The sequence below is a fragment of the Etheostoma spectabile genome, chromosome 2 (assembly GCF_008692095.1).
Source record: "Etheostoma spectabile isolate EspeVRDwgs_2016 chromosome 2, UIUC_Espe_1.0, whole genome shotgun sequence".
Classification (NCBI taxonomy): domain Eukaryota; kingdom Metazoa; phylum Chordata; class Actinopteri; order Perciformes; family Percidae; genus Etheostoma; species Etheostoma spectabile.
The window spans coordinates 25,262,588-25,284,331 of NC_045734.1; the positions used below are offsets into that span (position 1 = coordinate 25,262,588).

The window sequence follows — 21,744 nt, forward strand, 5'->3', positions numbered from 1 at the left end:
GGACAGACCTGATGATTTATATGACTAGAATCAAGTTCATTTTTAAATTGGATCCTTCTTGGTTTAGGAAAAAAAACGTAAGACCTCATCTCTATGGGATTCCATTCAATATCAATGATTGTAGCCTAACAGCTTAAATAAAAGTTATTGATTGTATTATTTTTTACTCTTTTATTTCAGAGTCAAATCCCTGAATTCAACAATCTCCTCTCTCGGTGATGCTACAAAGAAAGAAATCTATAACAACATCATTCAGATTCTCACAGGTGAAGAAAGCACACTGAAAGTAACACGCAATAGGCCTACTGTAGTTACATTACCTTTCCCTGGAACAAAATACACATGGTTTAAAATTGTAAAATAGAAATAAATTGCACCTCTTCTAAGATTTGAAGTTCCAAGGAGTGCAATTGTTTTAGGTCAGAGTACAGCTAATTTCATTTATGAAAGTAAGGAGTTTATTATTTTGTAGATTAAATAATGTGAGAATAATGTACCTGTTAATCATTGTAACGATAGGCTTAGATTTATGTGCGTTTTATTACTCTATATAGTGGTAACTGGGTATGTCCATAGTTTTTTTTATTTATTTATCTGATTATAATCTCCTCTGTTATGTCAGAGAAGCGTGTAACACATCTTAACATTAACATGTTCAGCCCTCTGATATACAGCAGTGCTTTATATTATTTTATTTTCAAGTTTGTCAAGTCAAAATTAAAGTCTGGATAGCTCACCTGGTAGAGCATGCGCCACATCTACATAAGCTCAGTCCTTACTACAGCGGGCGCATGCTCAACTCCAACCTGCTGCATGTCATTCCCCCTCTCTCCCCTTTCACATCTTCAGCTGTCCTGTATAAAAAACTCTTTTCCTCTACCTCTACCTCTCATTCTAGAACCAATACCTATGCAGTGCTACGGAAACAACTACAACCGCAGTTTCTACAGTTTCCTGGAAAGCTCATTCATGGGATTCCAGTTCCCCAACGTCACCACCTTCTTGTCCCTCATGCCTAAGGACAGGGTAAATCAGGTGTGTGTCCAAACAATAATACAGAGGATTAAAAGAAGGATAGTTTCAGTGGTTGGGTTGAAGGATGTGATGAGGACTTATTTATTGTCTGCTGCTCCTCTAGCTGGTGAACTCCATACCTCCATCAGATCTTGCAGATTTCCTCCGTCGCCCTAATGTTGTCGACAACGATGCCGAGCTATGTGTCATCTACAGAAACTACGTCCAGACGCCGATGTTCCTAGAGACCGTATGTACCACACACCCAAACGCAAAGAAATTAAAACGCACTGTTGGAGCCATTACACAAAGCAGACATATTCTCACTGTGTCAGGTTTGTGTGTCATTGTTAGAGAAGTGTGCAAAGGAAAATAAATGGGTCACAGCACCTGAAGTGCAGACAGATTGTGGACATTGATTATTGGGACGCAAAACACGCATCTAAGCAAGTTCTTCCCTGGTCCCCTTCATTGGCCTAATGTAGGAGTTTGTAAAAGACTCTACACACATTGATGATATGATAACATTATTGTATACATTTGCAACAGGAGTCTCTCCCGGGGGTGGTGCGGCGGCCCACCCTGCCTTGCGTCTGGCCCATGGCGCTCAGCAGCACCAAGCTGTCAGAGGTCAACGCCTGGTTTGACCGACGCCTCAACAGCTATTTGGTCTTCCTCACAAAGAGTCTGATCAGCCCCAATGTCACATACAACTCCTCCTGCCTGGCCTTCCAAAAGCTGTATGTGTGGTTTTCACAAGACATGATGCTCATTTTGCTATTTTTTTTTAAATATCTTGTCAATATGAATGTTTTTAAATCTTGTGTTTTGGGTTTAGCGTTTCAGTCCTTGGGAAATACAAATACACTGTTGCAGACTTTACGAGGCAAGATGTGTTCAACACCATCAGAGCATACCTCACCTCAGGTCAGTCTCCAGAATAAAAGAGAGCTTGTCTTTGACAGTGTTGCCAACTCAACTTTTTTGCTAGATTTGGCGACTTAGACCCTTTTAGCGACTTGTTTTACAAAAAAGCACCAAGAACAGTGTCTCAGAATTAATGTGGTAATGTTTTATTGATGCCAAGCTGCTAGTTACAAAAGGAGAACATGTTCCATGCAGAAAAAAGTCTCAATTAGCCTCACTTTATTTTTTCATTTTCTTTTCCTTATTTATCTCACTATCTTCCTTCAGCAAAATTCTCCAAGTAATTATTTCTAATTTGTCCTTTTAGCCACGGTGCCAAGGTGTTACAACCCCGGCGACCCGGAACTAAACTCCACAGCCTGGTTTGCTGAGTACATCGGCCTTTTCATTCCTTTCCTCACTCTCGAGGATCTTCAGACGTTTGGATCTGCGGAGGTACTGAACCTAATTTGTTAAATCTAAAACTACAGCTCAGCTTTTGTTCACTGGGATTGAAATGTAATTATAAAATAGATTGATTAATCATGTACAGAACACGTTTTCAGTGTTTATATACCCCCCTCTCTCTTCTCTCTGCAGGTTCTCCAGGTGTTTACAGTGAACCCTCTGAACCTCGCTCTCTTTAATTACTCCGGTTTACCTCTCAACCTCACCAACTACTACACCCAGCTCATTTATCAACAGGACAGCAACTTCAGCCCTTTACTGTGAGTCTACGCAGCTACAAACCCCTCACACATCAAATACTATACTATCTGTGTGTAAACCAAACATTCTCTCTCTCTCTCTCTCTCTCTCTCTCTCTCTCTCCTCCTCTCTCTCTCTCTCTCTCTCTCTCTCTCTCTATCCAGACTTTCTCCATGGGCTCGGTGTTACGCTCCTGGTCCGACATTCAGCCAGCTAACACCAGAAGAAAGTATGATGCTTCTTCAGAACCTGACCACTTTCTGTACAACCATGGACCCACAGGTGATAAACTCACACACACACACACACTTACACAAAAACACATTAATTAGCAGTTTAGTTTTCTGCCGAGACCTACTTTTTTCACAGATTGTCACTGACAATGTTTTTGCTTTTTTTCTCTGTAGATTGCTGCAGCTTTGGCAGGTAACTTTGGTGACAACATCAATGCTGCGACCATTACTTCCCTCGGCAGCCAAAGCAGCAGCCTGTCGACCGGTCAGATCAATATGATAAAGCCTCAGGATCTATATGGTGCCATCTCCATTCTCAGCAGTGTTCCAGGCTGGAATGAAGGCCAGGCCAGTGCCATTATCCAGTCTCTGATGTCTTCAGGGCTTATGAAGGTAGCTGCTGACTGTCTGTCTGTCTGTCTGTCTGTTACATTGATTCCAGATTAGATTTTGGTTGTGTCTGTGGGAACACCAGTCAGAATAAGTCTGTCTCATTTGTGTCTTTCTTCCTTTTTTCATCCCACCAGATCAACAGCTCGTCGTCATTGTTCATGCTGGGCTCTCTTGTTGTCGGTGTTCCTGCGAACACTTTCAGCAACATCAGCGGCTCCCAGCTGCTTACTTCATCCAAAAATCCTTTATTCCTGGGATACATGCTGTCCGCTCCACAGATTGTCCAGCAGATCTTTGTTACTCAGGTATGATGGCTTCCCTTCTGTGACAGGATTTGTACGATAAAGTAATTAAATCCTTTCAAGTCAAGTCAATTTTATTGATGTAGTCCAAGATCAAATTTACCCCAGATTATATTCCAATGTTTCAACATATAACACCCTCTATCCTAAGACCTTCAATTCAGATAAGGGAAAAACACAAATAAAAAGTAACGTTAATTGAGAATAAAAGGGAGAAAGAAAGCAACAGAGGAGGAATCCCTCTTCCAAAACAAACATACTGTACACGCAGTAAATGTCATAGATACTAAACTAACAATTGAAAAAATACAACATGGAGAAACAGAATGACAATATGTGGTAATATAACTGCATCCATAAACAAAGAATATGTATTAAAGACTCTATAAAATAAAAAAACATGCAGAGTTATGGTTAATTTAAGTCCAAAAGACAAACTATCTGGGCAATTCAGTCCCCCACTTTTGTTACATTAGGGCAAAAATAAAGTATTAAAATATCAAATGAACTAAGTTAATACATAAGGAACATTACAATTATTTGAAGTTGTGTTCACCTTTCCCACGTAGTGTAAGAACAATACAGTAAAATAGGGTAAAAACTAAATTAAATGCGCAAGATGTAGAGAAACGAAGACAAAGATACATGACAAGGTAGCTTATTAAGTAGGGAGGGAACAATGCATTGTGAATCGGTTACAAATCAGTGTAAATGGGTAAAGATTACAACTGGTTGAGAGAAAAAAAAATACTAAAAACATTTAACCTCTCACATCTTCACCCAGATCATATCAGTGAACAGCAACAGTGAGACGATCATAAAGAACGTTCCAGATGATATGGCCAATCAGATCCCTCGTGTTCAGCTGCTGGGCTTCTCAAATAACATCAGCGTTATCAACACACTCAACCAGAAGAAATGGACATATCAGCAAGTAGGGGGTGTATTTCAACACTGAAATATACATGTTTGTAGTGAGCGCTTTTGCTGTTGTTACAAACTATGTATTTTTTTTAGGTTGAGTTGTTCTTTGAAATAATGGCTGCGGAATCTGCAACTGAAATGCTGGGAGGTCCAAACAAGTGAGCACTTCAGAAGATTTAAATAAAGCAAGAGTTTACACAAAATGTCAGTATGGAACTAACTTACTGTGTGTGTGTGTGTGTGTGTGTGTGTGTGTGTGTGTGTGTGTGTGTGTGTGTGTGTGTGTGTGTGTATAGTTTGTCATCCACTGTGCTGCAAGGGTTCACGTGCACCGGAGTGAGAAATGTTAATAAGGTGCAGATCAAGAAGCTGATTGGAGCCTGCCGGAGGAAAGGCAAGAACAAGGTCCCATTGGTTGAGACTCAGGTGAGAGGGCGGGACAGTGTGTTAAAAAGCGTCAACATGTTCACGTCACCATACTGTATGTGGTGTAGACTGTATTTAAAAAAAATTCACTTTTTAACCATATATGCTGGTTTTCACCTCAGCATCTTTTCACCTACAAATCCCAGCTTAATGTGAAAATAAAGGAGATATATACTAACAATTCAAAGTTTCTGCTTGTCTCACCAACAGTTGACCTGCATGTATAATTACATTAAAAATGACTCAGATGCCACCAGCTTCGACCTATATCCTCCTGACATGCTGCTGTACTATGAGTGAGTTTAGACCAAAGTTAAAAACAGGTTTGTTATTAAAACATGGCTGTCAGAACAGTTTTAATGTCTCTCTGTCTCTCTACAGTTACTCCCTGGTGCCACAGGCCAGCTGCAGGTTCTATTTTGAACAACTGGCAGAAGCAGACTTCTCCATCTTCTCCTCCACCCTCAGCTACAAACTGACCGCTCTGTTTGCTAATGCCAGGAGCTGCCTGGTGAGTCCCTAAACAACAGAAGAACACATACATCTCAAATGTTTCCATGTTCTGTACTTTAAGCTGGCTTTATCAGAAATCACCTAGAGTTGAATTTACTAAACCAATTTTCTGAATGAAGCTTGGGACTAAACAAAGGTTCAAATGAAATCTCCTGGGAAACCGATTTACTTTCAATTGTTGCTGTCTTTCTGTGGAAACACATGAGTTATTTGAAGAATAAGAAGGAAGACTTAAGAGCAAGAAGAGCGCCACCAAAGAGCAACTAATAACTTTTGATAAAATGGCGAGGACATTTTTCCAATGACTTTACCGTCTGTTTCAACCTTTTCTTTTTTGTGCTCCGATCTGATCTTTAGTTTTGTCATAGTTTACCATTACTCTTAAATCCGTCTAGGACTAGAGTGTCTGGGTAGCTGAATGGTTAAGGCGCATGCCACGTAACAACAACAACGCTGGTTTGATTCCAGCCGTGGGACCTTTGTTACATGTCATACACCTCTCTCTCTCCTCTATTTCCATTTCTATACTTTAATCTGTCCAATGAAGGTGAAAAATGCCTATAGAAAAAATTACTTAGACTCCATAGTTAAGAAGTGGCTGATCAGAATTCAAGATATGCTTCAGAAAGCCACTTTTGAAGATGTTATTCTATTACTATGATTAATTAAACTCCTGATTTAAATTGTTCTCTGAGCATTAAAAATTATTTAAAAAATATATGTCAGAGTGTACATCACAGTGTAAAAACAAAAGTCACAATCTACAGGTAACCAAATCCAGATGCACAGTACTTCACAGTTCTTTTTATATATCAATATGTTATTAATTTCTGTTCTTACTCATTTCATTTTCTAAGGGTATAAAAAACACGACATTGACTGCGGGTAACATACTGGTGTTGGGAAACATGTGCTGCACTCTGGAGGGTACCTACATCGAGAACTCTGACCCGTCCATCTTGGAAAAACTCAAGAACTGTCCGGACCTCACCGGCGCTCAGGCAGCTGCTGTCGAAGCTCTACTGCAGAGCGGGAAAACACAGTACGGGTACGTCAACAGCAGTTTTCTTATCATCATAAAACCTCTTTATTTATTTTTTGTCCTGGTAGTATCAGCAGATTTCTTAAAATATGCCCCCCTATTTTTCTTTGTTTCTTTCCTAAATCGATCAAAACAGAAAACAATTCAAACAAAGTGAATTTCAGTTTGATTCACTCTTTTTACCTTCTTTATTTTTCTATAACCAGAGCTCCATCAACATGGGACGGCCAGACTCTGAAGGACCTCGGGATGTTACCACTGTATTTGACCTCAACCTTCTACAGTAACATTAACAAAGTGAGAAAAAAACATGAATAAATGCATTTAGGAGAAGAGGTCAGCGGCATTATGTCTCCTGTTTGGTGTTGGAATGAGGTCAGTGATGTTTGTTTTTTGTGTTCCACGAGCAGAAAACAAAGCAGAGTTTCTTGCGTTACTTCCTCAAAGTTATCGCAGACAAAGGAGTGGACAAAAAGAAGAGGCGGAGAATGAAGGAAGAAATAAGAAAGTCCATTAGAAACCAAGTCAAGTCAAAGCGATCGATCGGTGAGTCTCCTTCCATGAGCTGCTATTTTTGTCTTCGTGATTTGATTATTTTAACTTTTGTTTTTTCCTCCTGTGTTTTTAGTAAATGCGTGCACAGTTGGAATGATCACCCAGGTGACCATCAGCGACGAGACGTTCCCCTTCAACTATGACGACATAAATCAGTTCAACATTTGCCTCAGCGCCTTGATCGTTAAGGACAACTTGGAAGCCATCACTATGAAGGTGGACCAGGTGGAATACCTCAAGATTGTTCTCAGCAAGTTGCGAGAGGTAGGTGATGGGAAGATGTGATTGGTTTGTAAATGGCTTTTTAAACAGAGCAAAACAAGTAGAAGAATATACACTAAACTCAGCAAGTCATTCTGACTATTTAAAAATAAAATCCACAAAGAACTTTAAACAAATACCTGACTGATTCTCTTTTGCATGAAAATGATTCTCGCATATTTTTAGGCTTACGCTGCCAGTTCGACGATCCCAGAAAATCAGGTTCGGCTCCTAGGCCCAGCGTCCCGTGTGGCTACCATTAGTGACATCAACCTGTGGACTATCACTCAGATCGACACACTCTATGCTTTGATGGACTCGTCCAACGGGCAGTGGGACCCGAGCTTGGTGAGCAAACCAAGTAAACAAGTGTATTCTGTGTGTGTGTGTGTGTGTGTGTGTGTGTAAGCCAATGTGCTTCTTTGTTCTCATGAATGAATGTTTCTTCTCGTCGTCTAGGCTAACGCCATCATCTCTAAGTATCTGAGTAACCAAGGGAAACAACTGGGGAGTGCTGAGCTCAACTCTATCGGTGGAGCCAACCTTTGCTCCTTGGACATCGAAGTTTTGAAGAACATTTCCCCTCAAAGCCTTAAGTAAGAAATCAGAGATGTGTGTGTGTGTGTGTGTGTAGCTTAGTATGACATGACAGTGTTTACTGGGAGTTCCCAGTTTAATTGAACGTTCATAAAAAGTTTTGGTTTAATAGTGGAGGTTAAGGTAATTGCAACTTTGTAAATGCTACATCTTGTTTTTATGCATGGCCGGGTTAGCTCGGTTGGTAGAGCAGGCACACATATGCATAGAGTTTTATGCCTCAACGCAGAGGCCCATAGTTTGAGTCTGACTTGTGACGATGTCTTGCATGTCTTCTCTCTTTCTCACCTTGCTGTCCTGTCCATTAAAGGTGGAAATGCCCCCCAAAATTATCTTTTTTGTAAAAATCCCTGCCTTTGTTCCAATCCAGCAAATAACAAATATGATGAATCCCTACTAATTTTTTACTCGGTGTGTTTGTGTCTCGTTGCAGAGAGGCTAACGCCCTGGTGGTATCCAACTGCACCATGGAGAAAAAGGAAGTCCTGTTCAACATCGCCGCACGAGCATTTGCCACAATGACCCGCTCCACTGTCCCCGTTTCCTTTTTCCAGCTCACACAACCTTTCATCGGTAGGCAAACAGACCCAAACACACATCTATACTACATGCAGAAAAACTACATTAGAACACGGCTGACACTGCTTATTTCTTTCCTGGCCTGCAGGGGGTGCATCTGTAGACTATGTCCGAAGTTTGGTGCCCTCCAACATCAACATGGACATGGCTACCCTCACCAGTCTGAATGAGAACGTTGTACTGGTCAGTTACTGTGTGTGTGTGTGTGTGTGTGTGTGTGTGTGTGTGTGTGTGTGTGTGTGTGTGTGTGTGGTGTGTGTGTGTGTGTGTGTGTGTGTGTGTGTGTGTGTGTGTGTGTGTGTGTTGTGTCGTAATTGTACTTTTTTTCCATTTTAGCAGTGTGGTAAGTTCTTTGCATTTACTCATGTGCTTATTACTGACCTTGTCAAAGTTAGCGTAGAATGTTGACTGCACTTGCTGTTACCTGGACTCTTAGTTCCAGCTGTGTCCAACATAGCTGATATTTATTTTGTTTTTATGTTCCGCTGGATTAAAAAAAGAAAGAAAATCATTTCTTTGCTCTGTTGTACCTAGAACCTGACTGTTCGTGAGGTCCAAGGTCTGCTTGGCTCCAACGTGGCCAGTTTAAAGTCCTATGAAAACCAGACGGTGGTACAGAACTGGATCACCAGGCAGTTGCAGACTGATCTCAACACGCTGGGAGTGGGGCTTGTGGGAGGCAGAGTTGACTCTACAGCCACCACCAACTCTCCAACAACCGCTAACGGCTCCCCGACCACCACCAACTCTCCAACAACCACTAACGGCTCCCCGACCACCACCAACTCTCCAACAACCACCGGCTCCCTGACCACCACCAACTCTCCAACAACCACCGGCTCCCTGACCACCACCAACTCTCCAACAACCACCGGCTCCCTGACCACCACCGGCTCCCCGACCACCACCAACTCTCAAACAACCGCTAACGGCTCCCCGACCACCACCAACTCTCCAACAACCGCTAACGGCTCCCCGACCACCACCAACTCTCAAACAACCGCTAACGGCTCCCCGACCACCACCAACTCTCAACAACCGCTAACGGCTCCCCGACCACCACCAACTCTCAAACAACCGCTAACGGCTCCCCGACCACCACCAACTCTCCAACAACCGCTAACGGCTCCCCGACCACCACCAACTCTCCAACCACCGGCTCCCCAACCATCAACTCCACTACTATAACCACCAGTCGTCCCTCCACCACAGGTGAGCATTGAAAAAGTAGTTTAATGTATTTCCATGTCTTCTACGTGGATCATCAGCTGGAGGAAATGCTGACTTATTACTTGGGACCAGTTAGCTTTTAATATCTAATTGCAAGTATTCTGGCAGATATATCTATTGATTAGATACGATCACAGGTGGAATGTAACTAAGCAGCCAACATTTCCTCAAGTGTTGTACTTAAGTATAAATGTTAAGGTACTTGAGTCTTTTCTTTTCATGCCATAATATTGTACTTTCTACTCCACTAGATTATTCTGACAGCTTTAGTTACTATATGTACGGACGCTTTACTTATCAGAAAAGTCTACTGCAGTTGCTGGGTAGATAATTGAACTATTTAAGATACGTGCACTATGTGATCCAATGGCAAACATCGCCGGATTTTAAACTCAGGCAGTTTTCCATACATAGAGTCCATTCATATGTGTAAATACCAAACAAAAATATGTTAATTACACTTTCCATTCTCATAACATATTGCACTCTGAAAAAAACTGTCCGCTCCCCTGTGCCCTGTTGGACATTTTTATTAATTACATCACCTCTGTAGCAGCCAAATGGACAGCTCCATGGCTACCCCTGGTGGCGGGAGGTTTAACAGCAACAAATAATAAACATAAAACCAAATGGCTCACACTATAAAAATTAAGATTTTTGCACACAAAACACACATTTATTAGATGCAATGTTTTTATTATAAATTTAATTCCCTAACAGTATAACGGCCTGAAAGTACAGCTGAAATCATAGCCCATTAATAACTTATCGTAGTTGATTGTCAGAACTGTTTGGATTGTTTCTAGTTCCTAAAATGTGAAGATTTTTCTGTATTTGACTAGTTTTCCTTTTAATAGTTTCAGTTCATTTCCCTGACAATACTATCATACTTTTACTTTAATAACATTTTTAATGCAGAATTTTTACTTGTAACATAGTAAGTAAGAATTTGTATGGTGTAGTATTAGTACTTATACTTAAGTAAAAGATCTGAATACTTCTTCCACCAATGGATATCAATAACAATATTGGAGGGAATGGTCATTTTGGCATTATTACTTTCATTGAAAAATATATTTCATTGATCATGGTGTGATTTTTGCAAGGATCTGTGCCACACAATGATTTTTTTTAATGTTTAACAGGCGTTAATTGCTCTCTTTGTGCATCCATGGCTGATTCAGGGGAGGCACTTTTTAAAAAGTTTTTGTGATAAAATGGGAAATTTCTTTTATGCAGAATCTTCAGAAGAACACCTTTTATATCATCATGAAACAACGTTGACACTAGTTTGTGATCATGGTTAAATATTTGATTAATATTTCAGAAATTGGACATATCATTACAGTGTTATGTCTAAAGTGAGTTTGGGTGTGTGTTTCAGGTAATGATGGTGCCCGCATCCGAGCAGACTGCGGCTTCTCCTTCCTTGTTCTCGCGTTCCTCATCGCTTCTCTTGTATGAAGAAACACGTGGCAGATTATTGGAGTTGATGCATTTGGGCATATATATCTGCTAAAAGAAGGAAATGATGTGACCTCATGCCTCATTGATTACTATGAAGAAAATGTAAAATGTGTAATTACAATACATTAAATGTAAATAATTTATTCTTGATTAGTGGATCCTTCAGCAGCAAGTATGCTCTGAAACCTTTTCACACGTTGCTTTTAGGCTCATATTTTTACTATATTTTACCTGGTGGTTATGTTTCAGTTATTAAAATTAAGGTTTAACAGAAAATGAAGGTGACAGTTTGTGTTGCTGTGTAATCATGTGTAACTTTTAGATAGCTCTTTCTTCAGGCTTACCTTGAAAATGAACATCGTGCCTTGAGCTGTATGAGATTATCAATGAATGTATTTTTCTTTTTTTTTTTATTAAAATGTACCACTTTTTGGGTCCCAGGCGTCATTTTATCTGTGCCGTAAATCTAACACCAACAACAAATTTAGTTACTAAATTGTCATGAACAGCCAATAAAAGTAAGTCTTGGCTACAAGTAAGTGAACACCATCTGTCTTCACCATTTCTCCAGTCTAACTTAGTAAAACTCTAAAGGCAGCAAATCACAAGACATTTACAGTACAACAGTGTTAGTGGTCAGCTTTATTACTGAAAGATTCAGTATAATTACATTTTCTAAAAGTAATTCAGAAGGAAAACTGTAGTCTTGTGTATGGGTGGATGTGTTGGAAGTTTAACCCTAAGAAGAACACATCAGTTGAAGCTGAAACAATTATTTTCATCATCACATAATCAGCCCATTATTTCCTTGATTAATCGATAAATGTTGTCTATAAAATGTCAGGAAATAGTCAAAATAATGCCCTGTGTAATTTCCCACAACGCACGGTGACATCTTCAAATTCAGTGTATTATCGTGTATGGCTAAGAAAAGCATCACATTCACATTTAAGAAGCATGTAATCAGCATGCCGATGAATCAACTAATCGATGAATCGACTATATGGCGTAGCACCAGTATCGGTTAGAGGCGTTTATACACGCCAAGTGCAGTCTTGCAGGTAGGACAGGTGTGCCTTGCATCTTTCAGCCTGTCCACACAGAACGGGATGAGACAGCAACCTAAAACAAAGCTGGATAGGACAACAGCTGATGTCAGGATTGTCTATTCATACGATATATGTTTTTTTAAGATTCAAGTTCTTTATTGTCAGTGTATGATCAATGGAATTACGATGGGGGCAATCAGTGCATATTAAAATACTAAATACATATGTCCCTCATTAAAGTGCAAATCAATTCATGACATTTTTGACATGCATTTTTCTGTCTCTCACTGTTCAAGTAAATCTACCATTAAAATTATGGACTGATCATTTTTTTGTCAGTGGGCAAATGTACAAAATCAGCAGGGGACCAAATACTTTTCCCCCCTCACTGTACCTCTAGCACAAGTTGTATAACCTGCATGTTTCCTCACGGTAACGTGCTAAGAATAGCAGATTTTGTATCTTTTTTCAGCCACACAAACATTTTGTGGTTTCAGAGCCTCACTGAGAATGGCTGTGGACTTTTTGTCCCTATGAATATTATAAAGGCGCTTCACCCCTTACCCACAGAAGAAGAGTCCTCCACAGAAAAGGTAAGTGAGCAAACCAGAGGAGTAGTCCACCTTGGAGAGTACTGTCTGATGGCACTCGGGACAGACAACCTGAACTGGACTGTCTCCCAAAGGAGCGACTGTCACTGGACCAAATGAGGATGGAGAAGGCCAAAAAAAAAAAGTGTGGACAGAGTGAGAAAAAAAATCTCAATAAAGTTACAGGAAATTAGATCTATGTTATTATGAGAAACAACCAGTGCGTTGTGTTGACAGTATACACTCACCGACTGACGCTTGTGTATTTGCCACAGTTCCTGGAAACAATTCATATCAAACATGTCTGTAAATACTACAGGCTGCAACATGTGCATAAGAGAGACAAACTCATGTTGTGCAAATAAAAACTAAATTTAAATGTGTGTGATGCTTTGTTCATAAATGATTATCGCAAATGTAACTTCTCAGCCACTATTTAAAACGGTTTATCTTGCATGTCATTTGCACACACACAAAAAAATCAAATCTTAACATGAGAAATAAATCATATTTATTCGGTTTGGGTCGTATGTAAAAAAAAAGAAAGAAATTATAACCTACAGGAAAATGCGTCATCCACTATCTTGTGTGCATTATTAAACATGCATTTATCTCTAGTATGTAGACATCATTGCTTTGTAAGGCAAGGCAGCTTTATTTGTATAGCACATTTCAGCAACAGGGCAATTCAAAGTGCTTTACACAAAATCAGTTAAACAGATAAAACACAGGTAAAAACAGTTAAAAATCATAAGCATTAAAAACTAATAAAACACATGAATAGACAGTTAAAAACAAAATAGAAACATTAGGACACAAAGACACAAGAATAAAAGTTACAGTGCAGCATAAGAAATTTAAAGAAATGAGCAGTCATTTTTTTCTTTGTAGTGAAAACAAGATGACAATGCAACAAGGGCAATTTAATAGATCCGCACATAAATCCTGTAAATATAAGCACACATATGATAAGTTTAGCACATTAACAATTAACTCAATTACTTACAGTATATGTTGAGGAAAGTCTGACTGCCTAGACGTTTTCCCAGTGCAGGCTACCCCTCCGCTGCCAAACTTGTCTACTCCCCCAGAAGTCGTAAGGTTGCTAATATTGTCTGTGTGAACCTCTCTGACCCGACCCATGTTAAAATACCCGATGAGTGAGGAAAATACTTTAGAACAGCCTTTTGCAACCATAGATTTCTTATTTCCCAGGTGTGTCTCAGCGGGATTTTCTCCCAAATACATCAAATGTCACCTTTAAAAGGTTTTATCATAATTCTATTTCATCGCTGTGTGCAAGATGGCCTGTAGAAGAAATGCTCTATTGTGTATAATGATGTATAATGATGTTTAATGTACACACAGACATTTACGTAAATGTAATGACAGAACATGCTTCCGCAAAAAAAAAAACCATCAAAATCAATTTGAATATAATTGAAAACCTAAGGAAGCGTATGCAGTTTTAGGTATTTTTAAGAAGTGCAGCAATATGGTATTTTGAAAAACAAAAAATGTCTGTGCAGTGAATGAAACTAACAAAACACGAATGTTCCCTGAACCCTCCATCCCAACACGTTCTCACTCCCAAGTCGTAACATGTGGACGCTTGGTCAGGAACCCTTGGCGTAACATTTCAACGTAATGGGCACCCCTCGAAGTAATATTTTAACGTGCAGGGAACTCCTATAGACTTTAATGGAGCCCCGTCCTCGTAAAATATAGACGACAGGGGACCATGACGTTTCAGATCTCGGGGATGACTGGCCCACAATAGGAATAAAAAATAGCATAATAAATGATATGTATATAACATTTAAACACATAGAGAGTGGCAAAATAACAGCTCCTCCATTTTTAACAGCCGTTTTTTAGTTTAACGTTGCTCTATAAATAAGGTTTTCGCCAGAAGTTTTGGCGGATATTGCGTCAAACTGACGAGCTATAGGCATTATACACTGTCGATAGTCGATTAATTAATTTATTTTTGTCTTTGCATAGCTTCATTTAAATCTGGTTTAAATGTTTAAATGTTTAAGAAACGCATTTGCCATTATTTCTACGCTGGCATATTTAGTGTTTTCCTATGTGGATAGCGGTGCCGCCCAACTAGACGGAGCGGCATCCTTGGCGTCGCGCACCGCTCGGAATAGCCGCCGAGCGCGGCGCTTTCAGCTTTGACTTCATTGCCGCTGACCTATCAAGGCGCGACCAATGGCTGAGCCAAGAAGCAATGATGACGTCCCTGCGCTGGTCGTGCATCTATGCACTGCGCGCCACTCGACGCACAGATCTGCACGCGTTTTCAACTTGGTAAGTAAAATACAGAAGTACAATTATCCCCACCGCTACCTAGTTAGCTCAATAAGTTGTAGTTCAAACCCTTCAACGTGCAGGCTAGCAGTCTAATGGGACGATGAATGATGTAAAGCGTTAATAAAAATACTAGCTAGCTCCAACAAGTGAAACCTACAGTAACGTTAGCGGTAAGGTAACGTTAGCTGCTGTTAGCAAATCAAGTGTTTCTTTATGCCTAGCTTATTGCCACATATAACCTCATAACGGGTACAATCATGGTCTCACCTAGCACCTAAGCACTAACTTTGAAAAGCCATCCCTAACTTTGATTGAAAATACTCTAACAGCAGATTAACTGTTTTGACTTTACTATTGTGCTATTCCTGAATTGTCTACAGTAAAATGAACTTGATAAAGCCTGATAAGTTTTCCTACTGCTATTGTCTCTCTTATTCCATCTCAACATGTGCTTAATGTAATTAGCCATAACAGTAGATTTACTAAAATATTGGCCAGATGTGTTGGTGAAGTAGTGGCAGAGAAACAGTAAATATGTTGTTTAGACAGTTACAAAATGCAGTTTGTCTAATATTTGTCAGTAAGTTTATAATCACACAGTGTAATAAATCAGTTACTAGTTCATAGTAAGTTTTTACTATGCCTAATTAAGATAATTTTCTCTAAGTTGGCATGGTGGCTTACGGAATTATTTAATTACTTTTTTATAAAGGATAATAATTACAATTCCAGCCACAGATAAATGACATTTTGTTTAAATTAGGCTTTTTGCAATTGCTCAAATTGTATCTTATTTGTGTTTCAAATCAACTTTATTCTTTCTGTACTGAAAGGATTTAAATTAGAGGTTTTTCTGAGTAAATGAATAGAGCTGATGTTACTTAATGCTGCCGTGTACTTTTCTGGTTCAGTAAAACCATGAGCTGTTGTTAACAATTAATGCCTTATTTTAATATCACAGTAAAAATAATCCTTATATATTTTATTCTCATTTGCAGAAATGACAAAACCCAAACTTCTTAATGATGACATCCCCGCAATGCTCTTGCATCTCCACTCAACGCCTCTGCACACACTTTCAACTTGGTAAGTAAAATAAATAGGCACAATTATCCCCACAGCGACCTAGTTAGGTCAATAAGTGTTTGTTCAAACCTTTCTTTCAGATCTGAACGATTACCTGCTTGATGAAAAACTTACTGATGACCTCCAAAATGCTGATGAACTGCTTGCTGAGCTGCAGAAAGAGAAGGCAGCACTACCAGCTAGGACATCCACGTCAAAAGTCAGGTGGAGAAAGAGAGACAGTGATGGGAATGTACTCTATGCAAGGCCAAGGTCACGCAGGAATCAGTCAGAAAAAGGTCAGCATTGTTTTTTTCATTCATGATATTTTCAAAAGTGTTTAGGCATTTAAAACTGAATATCAAGGGATACATTCAGTTCAAATGTTTGCACCTCGGATCTTAATTGAAATAGATAGCCTACATTAAGGTTACTACTACATACTAATACGGTACAACCTATAAAATAAGCTGATAAAGTTAGCTTCATTGTGCCGGCTGGAACAATATTTTTTAGAAATCTTGTTATGGATGGGCAGTATAATCTCTTACAAGATGTCAACCTTGGTAAGGCTTTGTTTAAAATGGTTTATTTATTAGTTGTTAATAGCTCACTTATTTTTGAATTTGCTTTTACAACGAGCATTTGTGTTTGCTGCCATTGTCTATATATTGTTGGATATGCAGATAACCAACAGTAGTTGGATTTTGCAACTAAATGAACAGTTGTGAACCAGCCTAGGCACTAGCCATGGTGCAAGGATGACATTTTTAATGTTATCAATGTTGATGTGAGTTTTTTGTACAGCTGGTGATCACACGCCTAATCCTCCCTGCAACACTGCTGATCATGGCCCTAACTCTGCTTCAGAGACTGCTTCAAAGACCATCTCTGCTGGTATGTAATAATTTATATAACATTCAACATGAACTGTTAAAATAAAGTCTCCAGAAAAGTTTTATGGTAGTATAATTGTCCCTTAATTAAGAATTTTCCTTTTGTATGGCTGTTTTTTTTGCAAATGAAACGATGAGCAAAACCATTGTGAAACTGTATTTTTTTTTAATTCTTATGTACTTTTACAATTTTTACAATTGTAACAGAATGTCTTGTGCAAGATCTACAGTACTCCTTGAGTGTCTCTGATGATGAGATACAAGAAGCTGCAGTTGACCAGGGAGCTCCTCTGGCTTCTGTGGATTGGAGCACTCGTAACGCTCTCTTTTTTGAGAGATGGAGGGCAAAGAGACCTTACCTTGTAAATAGCATGCTGGCACAGGGGAACGTGGAAACAAAAATCTGCAGTCAATGTGGGATCAACTGTGCAGCTGTCAGATGCAGAGACTGCTTACCATGTCCATTCCTCTGCGCTGAATGCGACATCAGCCGTCACAACAAAACCTACATCCTTCACAACCGGGATGCTATGTGTGCTGGTTTCTTTCAGCCATTGCCTCCAACCAGTTGCGTTGTGGATAATGCTGTTACACACTGTGGTAAGTTATGGACTTTTTTGTGAGAGTGTTTATTCTGTATGTCTAATTGTCGCTAAAGATGAATTATCCAAACCCATTTGTGTAATGTTTTTTAGTACGGCTTTTGCCTATTGAGATGCCTGTCCAAATCTGTCGCTGTCCACCAGAGGCATTGAGGGTCATCCAAGGAAAGGCAGTTGCTTTGGTCACAATAAATGGTAATTATGTGAAAGATTTCCTTTTGTCCAGTTAAAAAAAAAGATTCATATTCAACAGACACAATAATGTAATATCTTAAAGAAATGTGCACATCAGTGCCAAGTCACCAAGCTTTATATATGATGCATACAACATGGAATTCTAAGTTTGACAGTCATAACATTACAGTGGAGGTAAATGTTACTTTGTAGGACGGTATGATCTCAACATGCCAGAGCTAAGCTGCGAGGGATGCCAGGCTACTTGGACTGCAGAAGTGGATGACCTTATACAAAGTGGCTACTGGCCCGCCACCCTCAATTTTGCGACAGTTTATGAGGAAGACTTATTTTTTACTTTTGAGAGCATGAAGATGGCATCACCTGGAATGTCCTGTCAGGCATTTCTACGAATGCTTGAGAAGCGGACTGTTCGCTTTGGCCGTGTCAGTATTTCTTTCTTTATTCTGCAGCATCCTACATTTTTATGTTTTGATATTAGAAGTTCTTTTTCGAATTGTTTTGTGCTGTTGTTTTTTTTAATAGACTGGAAAGCTCTCATCTGACAGCTTTCAGAAAAGCTTTTTTGAATGGGCTGCTGTTCAATATGAAGTTGATGCCATTTGCAAAGAGGAGCAATTTAGCTGTCCTGCCTGCACTCCAGCAATGCTTGCCGTCTCGGTTGACGGAAACCGCAAGCTTTATCGTTTCAAGAGTACAGCACGGTATTTACTTATTAGCACATGTGTATTAATGACCGGTAAAATTGACATTTATGTATTGTACAACCTTTTACTACACTATATCCTAAAATGTTAACTCTGTTGTTGTTTTTTAGATCAGAGGAGCGGCCGATCTTTGATGGTGTCTTCATTGCTAATGATGAAGATGTGACCAGATTTGTGGACCAAGTACACACCAAAACCAAACATGTAATTGCACTTCTATCTGAATATTTAAAGTCAATGACATAATAAGTCATAGTCTATCAATATTGTCATGTATTGTGATATCTACCTGTATACTTGAATTTAAAAAAAAAGCCATTAATGCTAATTTGTTTCTTGCCCACAAAATATTATTTAGAATTGTTCTCTACAATGACTGTTGACAAGATCATTTGTCAATTATGATATTCTACAATGTAGGTCACTGGAAAAGGCATTTGTGGTGGGGAGTGGTTGGCAGCCCGAGAGACTTCCTGCAGATCTAGGAGTAAGGTGGATGAGGAAGGACTGGAGCTGGCAGTTTGCAGGCACGGTGTCTTGCTGTCTGCCCTTAATATGTTTAGGGGTGAAATATATGCATACCCCATGTTCATTCTTACAGAACCAGCTTGCGCCCAAGCACGACATAACCTTCTTCTGTATGGATGTTGCATGTAAATACTGGCCCTACCTACAGAGAGTTTGTTTGGACTGTCCAGAGCTCCAGTCTCTTCAAAACATGAGGCCCTTCCTGTCGGTTTTGCATGCTAAAGCCCATGACTTCAAATGTGAGGTTGGTGTAGTGCACAATATTCTTATACAATGACATAAAATCCCCAAAAGTGATAAGAAATAACAATTATATACCACAGTAACACAGTAGTATTTCTGTGTTTGTGTATGTACAGAATGTTTTTTTTTTTTTCTTGCATATTGTGTCAGTTTGAATTTTGATTAGGCTTTAGTTGAATTCAAGGGGGCTTTTGGGACTTGCTGAATGTATTTGGTTGTTTTTACTGAATGCCCTTGATATTCAGTTTGTGTCTATCTGTCCAGGTAAAATGGAGTGGAGCCAACCAAGATGGGGCTGGTTCGACATTAGGGGAGGAAGTAGAGCAGTGTAATGCGTTTCTCTCCAGAATAGCGGTCACTACAAAGCACATGTCAAAAGCAGGTACCATATAATTGTACCTTTTATTTATAGAAGAAATTACATTTAATTAAAAGGATATTCTTGCAGAACAAATCTCTGTGCCCTTGCAGGACGCAATGACATGCTTACACTCCTCTCCATGAGATGGAACCAGCAGAAGTTTCAAAACCTGGCAAATTCTCTTTCCCAAAGATACCATAAGGTAGATTAAAAGTGTGTAAAAACATTGTCATGGCTCAAGTTTCTGTGATATATACTGTACAGATTATAATTACCTAATTAATTTTAGACTTCTAGAGCTCTAAATGTCCAGTTGGGGGACCTGGAAACTCTGAAAGCCAAGCTTCAACTGCAAGAAAAAAACATGGAGGAATTTGTGCAAGATGTGAAAGACTGGGCAGATGGTGAGATAATTCTAAACATTGTCTGACATAAAGATTTAATCTTTTTTTATATTGGTGCTGTGTTATTCACTTTTTGTTAGGAGAAACAAACCACCAAGACACGACACAGGCTTTGTGTCAGAAGATTGAGGCCCTCACATCAAGTATAAAAACAAGATCTCAACGCCTCTACAAAACAAATGGTATTTTAACATTTAAGTCTGAAATGTTTCCATAAGTCCATAAAGTTCTAAACGATAGTGTTGATTGTTGATTCAAGTATATTCTCCACATTACAATGAACTTTAATATTGATAGTGAATTTGCTGTAATTCCAACAACGTAATTTACATTATGTAATTAACAGATAGTGTTTTTTATTTTTCGTTTCACAGACAGCAACAAATGTCGACACAGAATTAGACGGAAAATAAGGCAAGAAAAGACCACTTTGCAGACCATGCTAGCCAAGTACAACAGCCTTGTAACACCCGAGCAAGCAGTTTGCATGGATCATATTCTGGACACAGAACATCCCTGGCCTTGGCAAATAACACAAGAAGGTACGCATAATATGTATTCTGTTCGTGCTATAGTATCTATAAAGTAAGGAATCACTGTCTGTGTCTGTTCTTTGCTTTTCTCAACAACCAACTCATCCCAATAACGAGGTGGGTTATTGCTATGTCAAGTTATTTGGATGTGAAATGTTAAAGATTTCATTAAAAGACATTAACCTCTCCAAAATGGTGTTTGACTCTGGAAGCTGTGTGCCTGCAAGCGAGAAAGCATTTTTTTCTACAGGCACCACAGTAGTGCATGTGAGGGAGAGAAATGATCTCTGAAACTACATTGTTTGTGCAGTGGTCATTCTCATCTACACACGTATGTGTACAGGCGCTGTTGATTTCAGCACAAAAAAGGAAGTCTTTGATAGGGTCATGGCAGTTCGAAGGCTTCAAGAGGAGAAGAAGATCCTTGTCAAAGAGATCAAGCAGCACTGGGATTCTCTGAAGTCCCATGCCAGAGTCTTGTCTGAGTGGTCTTTCCATCAGAGTGAAAACACCCAAGGTAAATGTGAACATCTATTTGAAATGTTTGTATCACGTTTCATAAAGTCATGTTTAATTTTTTTTGACTTGTTGCTTACCTGTATAGTGACACATTTTGTCCCTTTTTAAGGACATCTCACAGAGAATGCGAAGAAGGGTGTCACTTGCCTCATCCGCAGAAGGCTGAGGCAAATGAAAGAGCTGCAAAGGCGTGCAAGAAAAGTCTACCTGCATGTCCTGTCTAACCCAGAAAATGACAATCAGTTTTTTTGCACTACAGATAGTTCAGATGAATTTGACTTTAGCTCGGAAAGTTCAGACTCCGATGTTGACGCTATGTAAATACTCTTCAAAAATACTAAAATACTACTACAATGTCATTGCACCTGATTTGATTACATTTTATCTTAAACCTACCCCAAATACCGCCAACAATCTAAGACTACAAATCACAGCACAAAGACTAAGCATAGCCTAGTGTTAAACAGTGGTGGAAGTATACATATCCTTTATTTCATTAAAAGTACTAATGCCACACTGTAAAAATACTCTTTTACAAGTAAAGGGAAACGAAAATGGTAGGCCAACAAACACGGAGTAAAGG

General features: G+C 39.3%; 3 protein-coding genes across 3 annotated transcripts in view; 2 read left to right on the forward strand and 1 right to left on the reverse strand.

Annotated features, from left to right (window-relative positions):
• LOC116697113 (uncharacterized) overlaps window positions 1-11,699 on the forward strand; it is a 34,299-nt gene extending 22,600 nt beyond the window's left edge. The window contains exons 41-65 of the mRNA XM_032528436.1: window positions 181-266; window positions 899-1,035; window positions 1,139-1,264; window positions 1,564-1,754; window positions 1,853-1,941; window positions 2,249-2,376; window positions 2,521-2,648; window positions 2,793-2,910; window positions 3,036-3,254; window positions 3,389-3,559; window positions 4,341-4,490; window positions 4,574-4,638; window positions 4,777-4,906; window positions 5,117-5,202; window positions 5,288-5,417; window positions 6,277-6,467; window positions 6,668-6,758; window positions 6,872-7,007; window positions 7,090-7,280; window positions 7,464-7,625; window positions 7,737-7,873; window positions 8,308-8,447; window positions 8,542-8,636; window positions 8,988-9,665; window positions 11,068-11,699. Coding sequence (XP_032384327.1) covers window positions 181-266; window positions 899-1,035; window positions 1,139-1,264; window positions 1,564-1,754; window positions 1,853-1,941; window positions 2,249-2,376; window positions 2,521-2,648; window positions 2,793-2,910; window positions 3,036-3,254; window positions 3,389-3,559; window positions 4,341-4,490; window positions 4,574-4,638; window positions 4,777-4,906; window positions 5,117-5,202; window positions 5,288-5,417; window positions 6,277-6,467; window positions 6,668-6,758; window positions 6,872-7,007; window positions 7,090-7,280; window positions 7,464-7,625; window positions 7,737-7,873; window positions 8,308-8,447; window positions 8,542-8,636; window positions 8,988-9,641 — 3,751 coding nt within the window. The 3' untranslated portion in view covers window positions 9,642-9,665; window positions 11,068-11,699. The remainder of the gene's footprint in view (window positions 1-180; window positions 267-898; window positions 1,036-1,138; window positions 1,265-1,563; window positions 1,755-1,852; window positions 1,942-2,248; window positions 2,377-2,520; window positions 2,649-2,792; window positions 2,911-3,035; window positions 3,255-3,388; window positions 3,560-4,340; window positions 4,491-4,573; window positions 4,639-4,776; window positions 4,907-5,116; window positions 5,203-5,287; window positions 5,418-6,276; window positions 6,468-6,667; window positions 6,759-6,871; window positions 7,008-7,089; window positions 7,281-7,463; window positions 7,626-7,736; window positions 7,874-8,307; window positions 8,448-8,541; window positions 8,637-8,987; window positions 9,666-11,067) is intronic.
• A 223-nt stretch (window positions 11,700-11,922) lies between these two features.
• LOC116701886 (lipopolysaccharide-induced tumor necrosis factor-alpha factor homolog) lies at window positions 11,923-15,054 on the reverse strand. Its single transcript, XM_032535931.1, has 3 exons — window positions 14,934-15,054; window positions 12,764-12,959; window positions 11,923-12,283 (listed from the first exon to the last, which is right to left on the reverse strand). The coding sequence occupies exons 1-3, from the start codon at window positions 15,052-15,054 to the stop codon at window positions 12,175-12,177; spliced, it is 426 nt and encodes a 141-aa protein (XP_032391822.1). The 3' UTR covers window positions 11,923-12,174.
• LOC116701895 (uncharacterized) lies at window positions 14,373-21,482 on the forward strand. Its single transcript, XM_032535943.1, has 14 exons — window positions 14,373-16,194; window positions 16,275-16,472; window positions 16,981-17,070; window positions 17,277-17,669; window positions 17,765-17,866; window positions 18,059-18,291; window positions 18,392-18,570; window positions 18,684-18,777; window positions 18,994-19,191; window positions 19,609-19,726; window positions 19,816-19,907; window positions 20,019-20,109; window positions 20,986-21,159; window positions 21,271-21,482. The coding sequence occupies exons 1-14, from the start codon at window positions 16,131-16,133 to the stop codon at window positions 21,480-21,482; spliced, it is 2,238 nt and encodes a 745-aa protein (XP_032391834.1). The 5' UTR covers window positions 14,373-16,130.
• The last annotated feature ends 262 nt before the right edge of the window (window positions 21,483-21,744 follow it).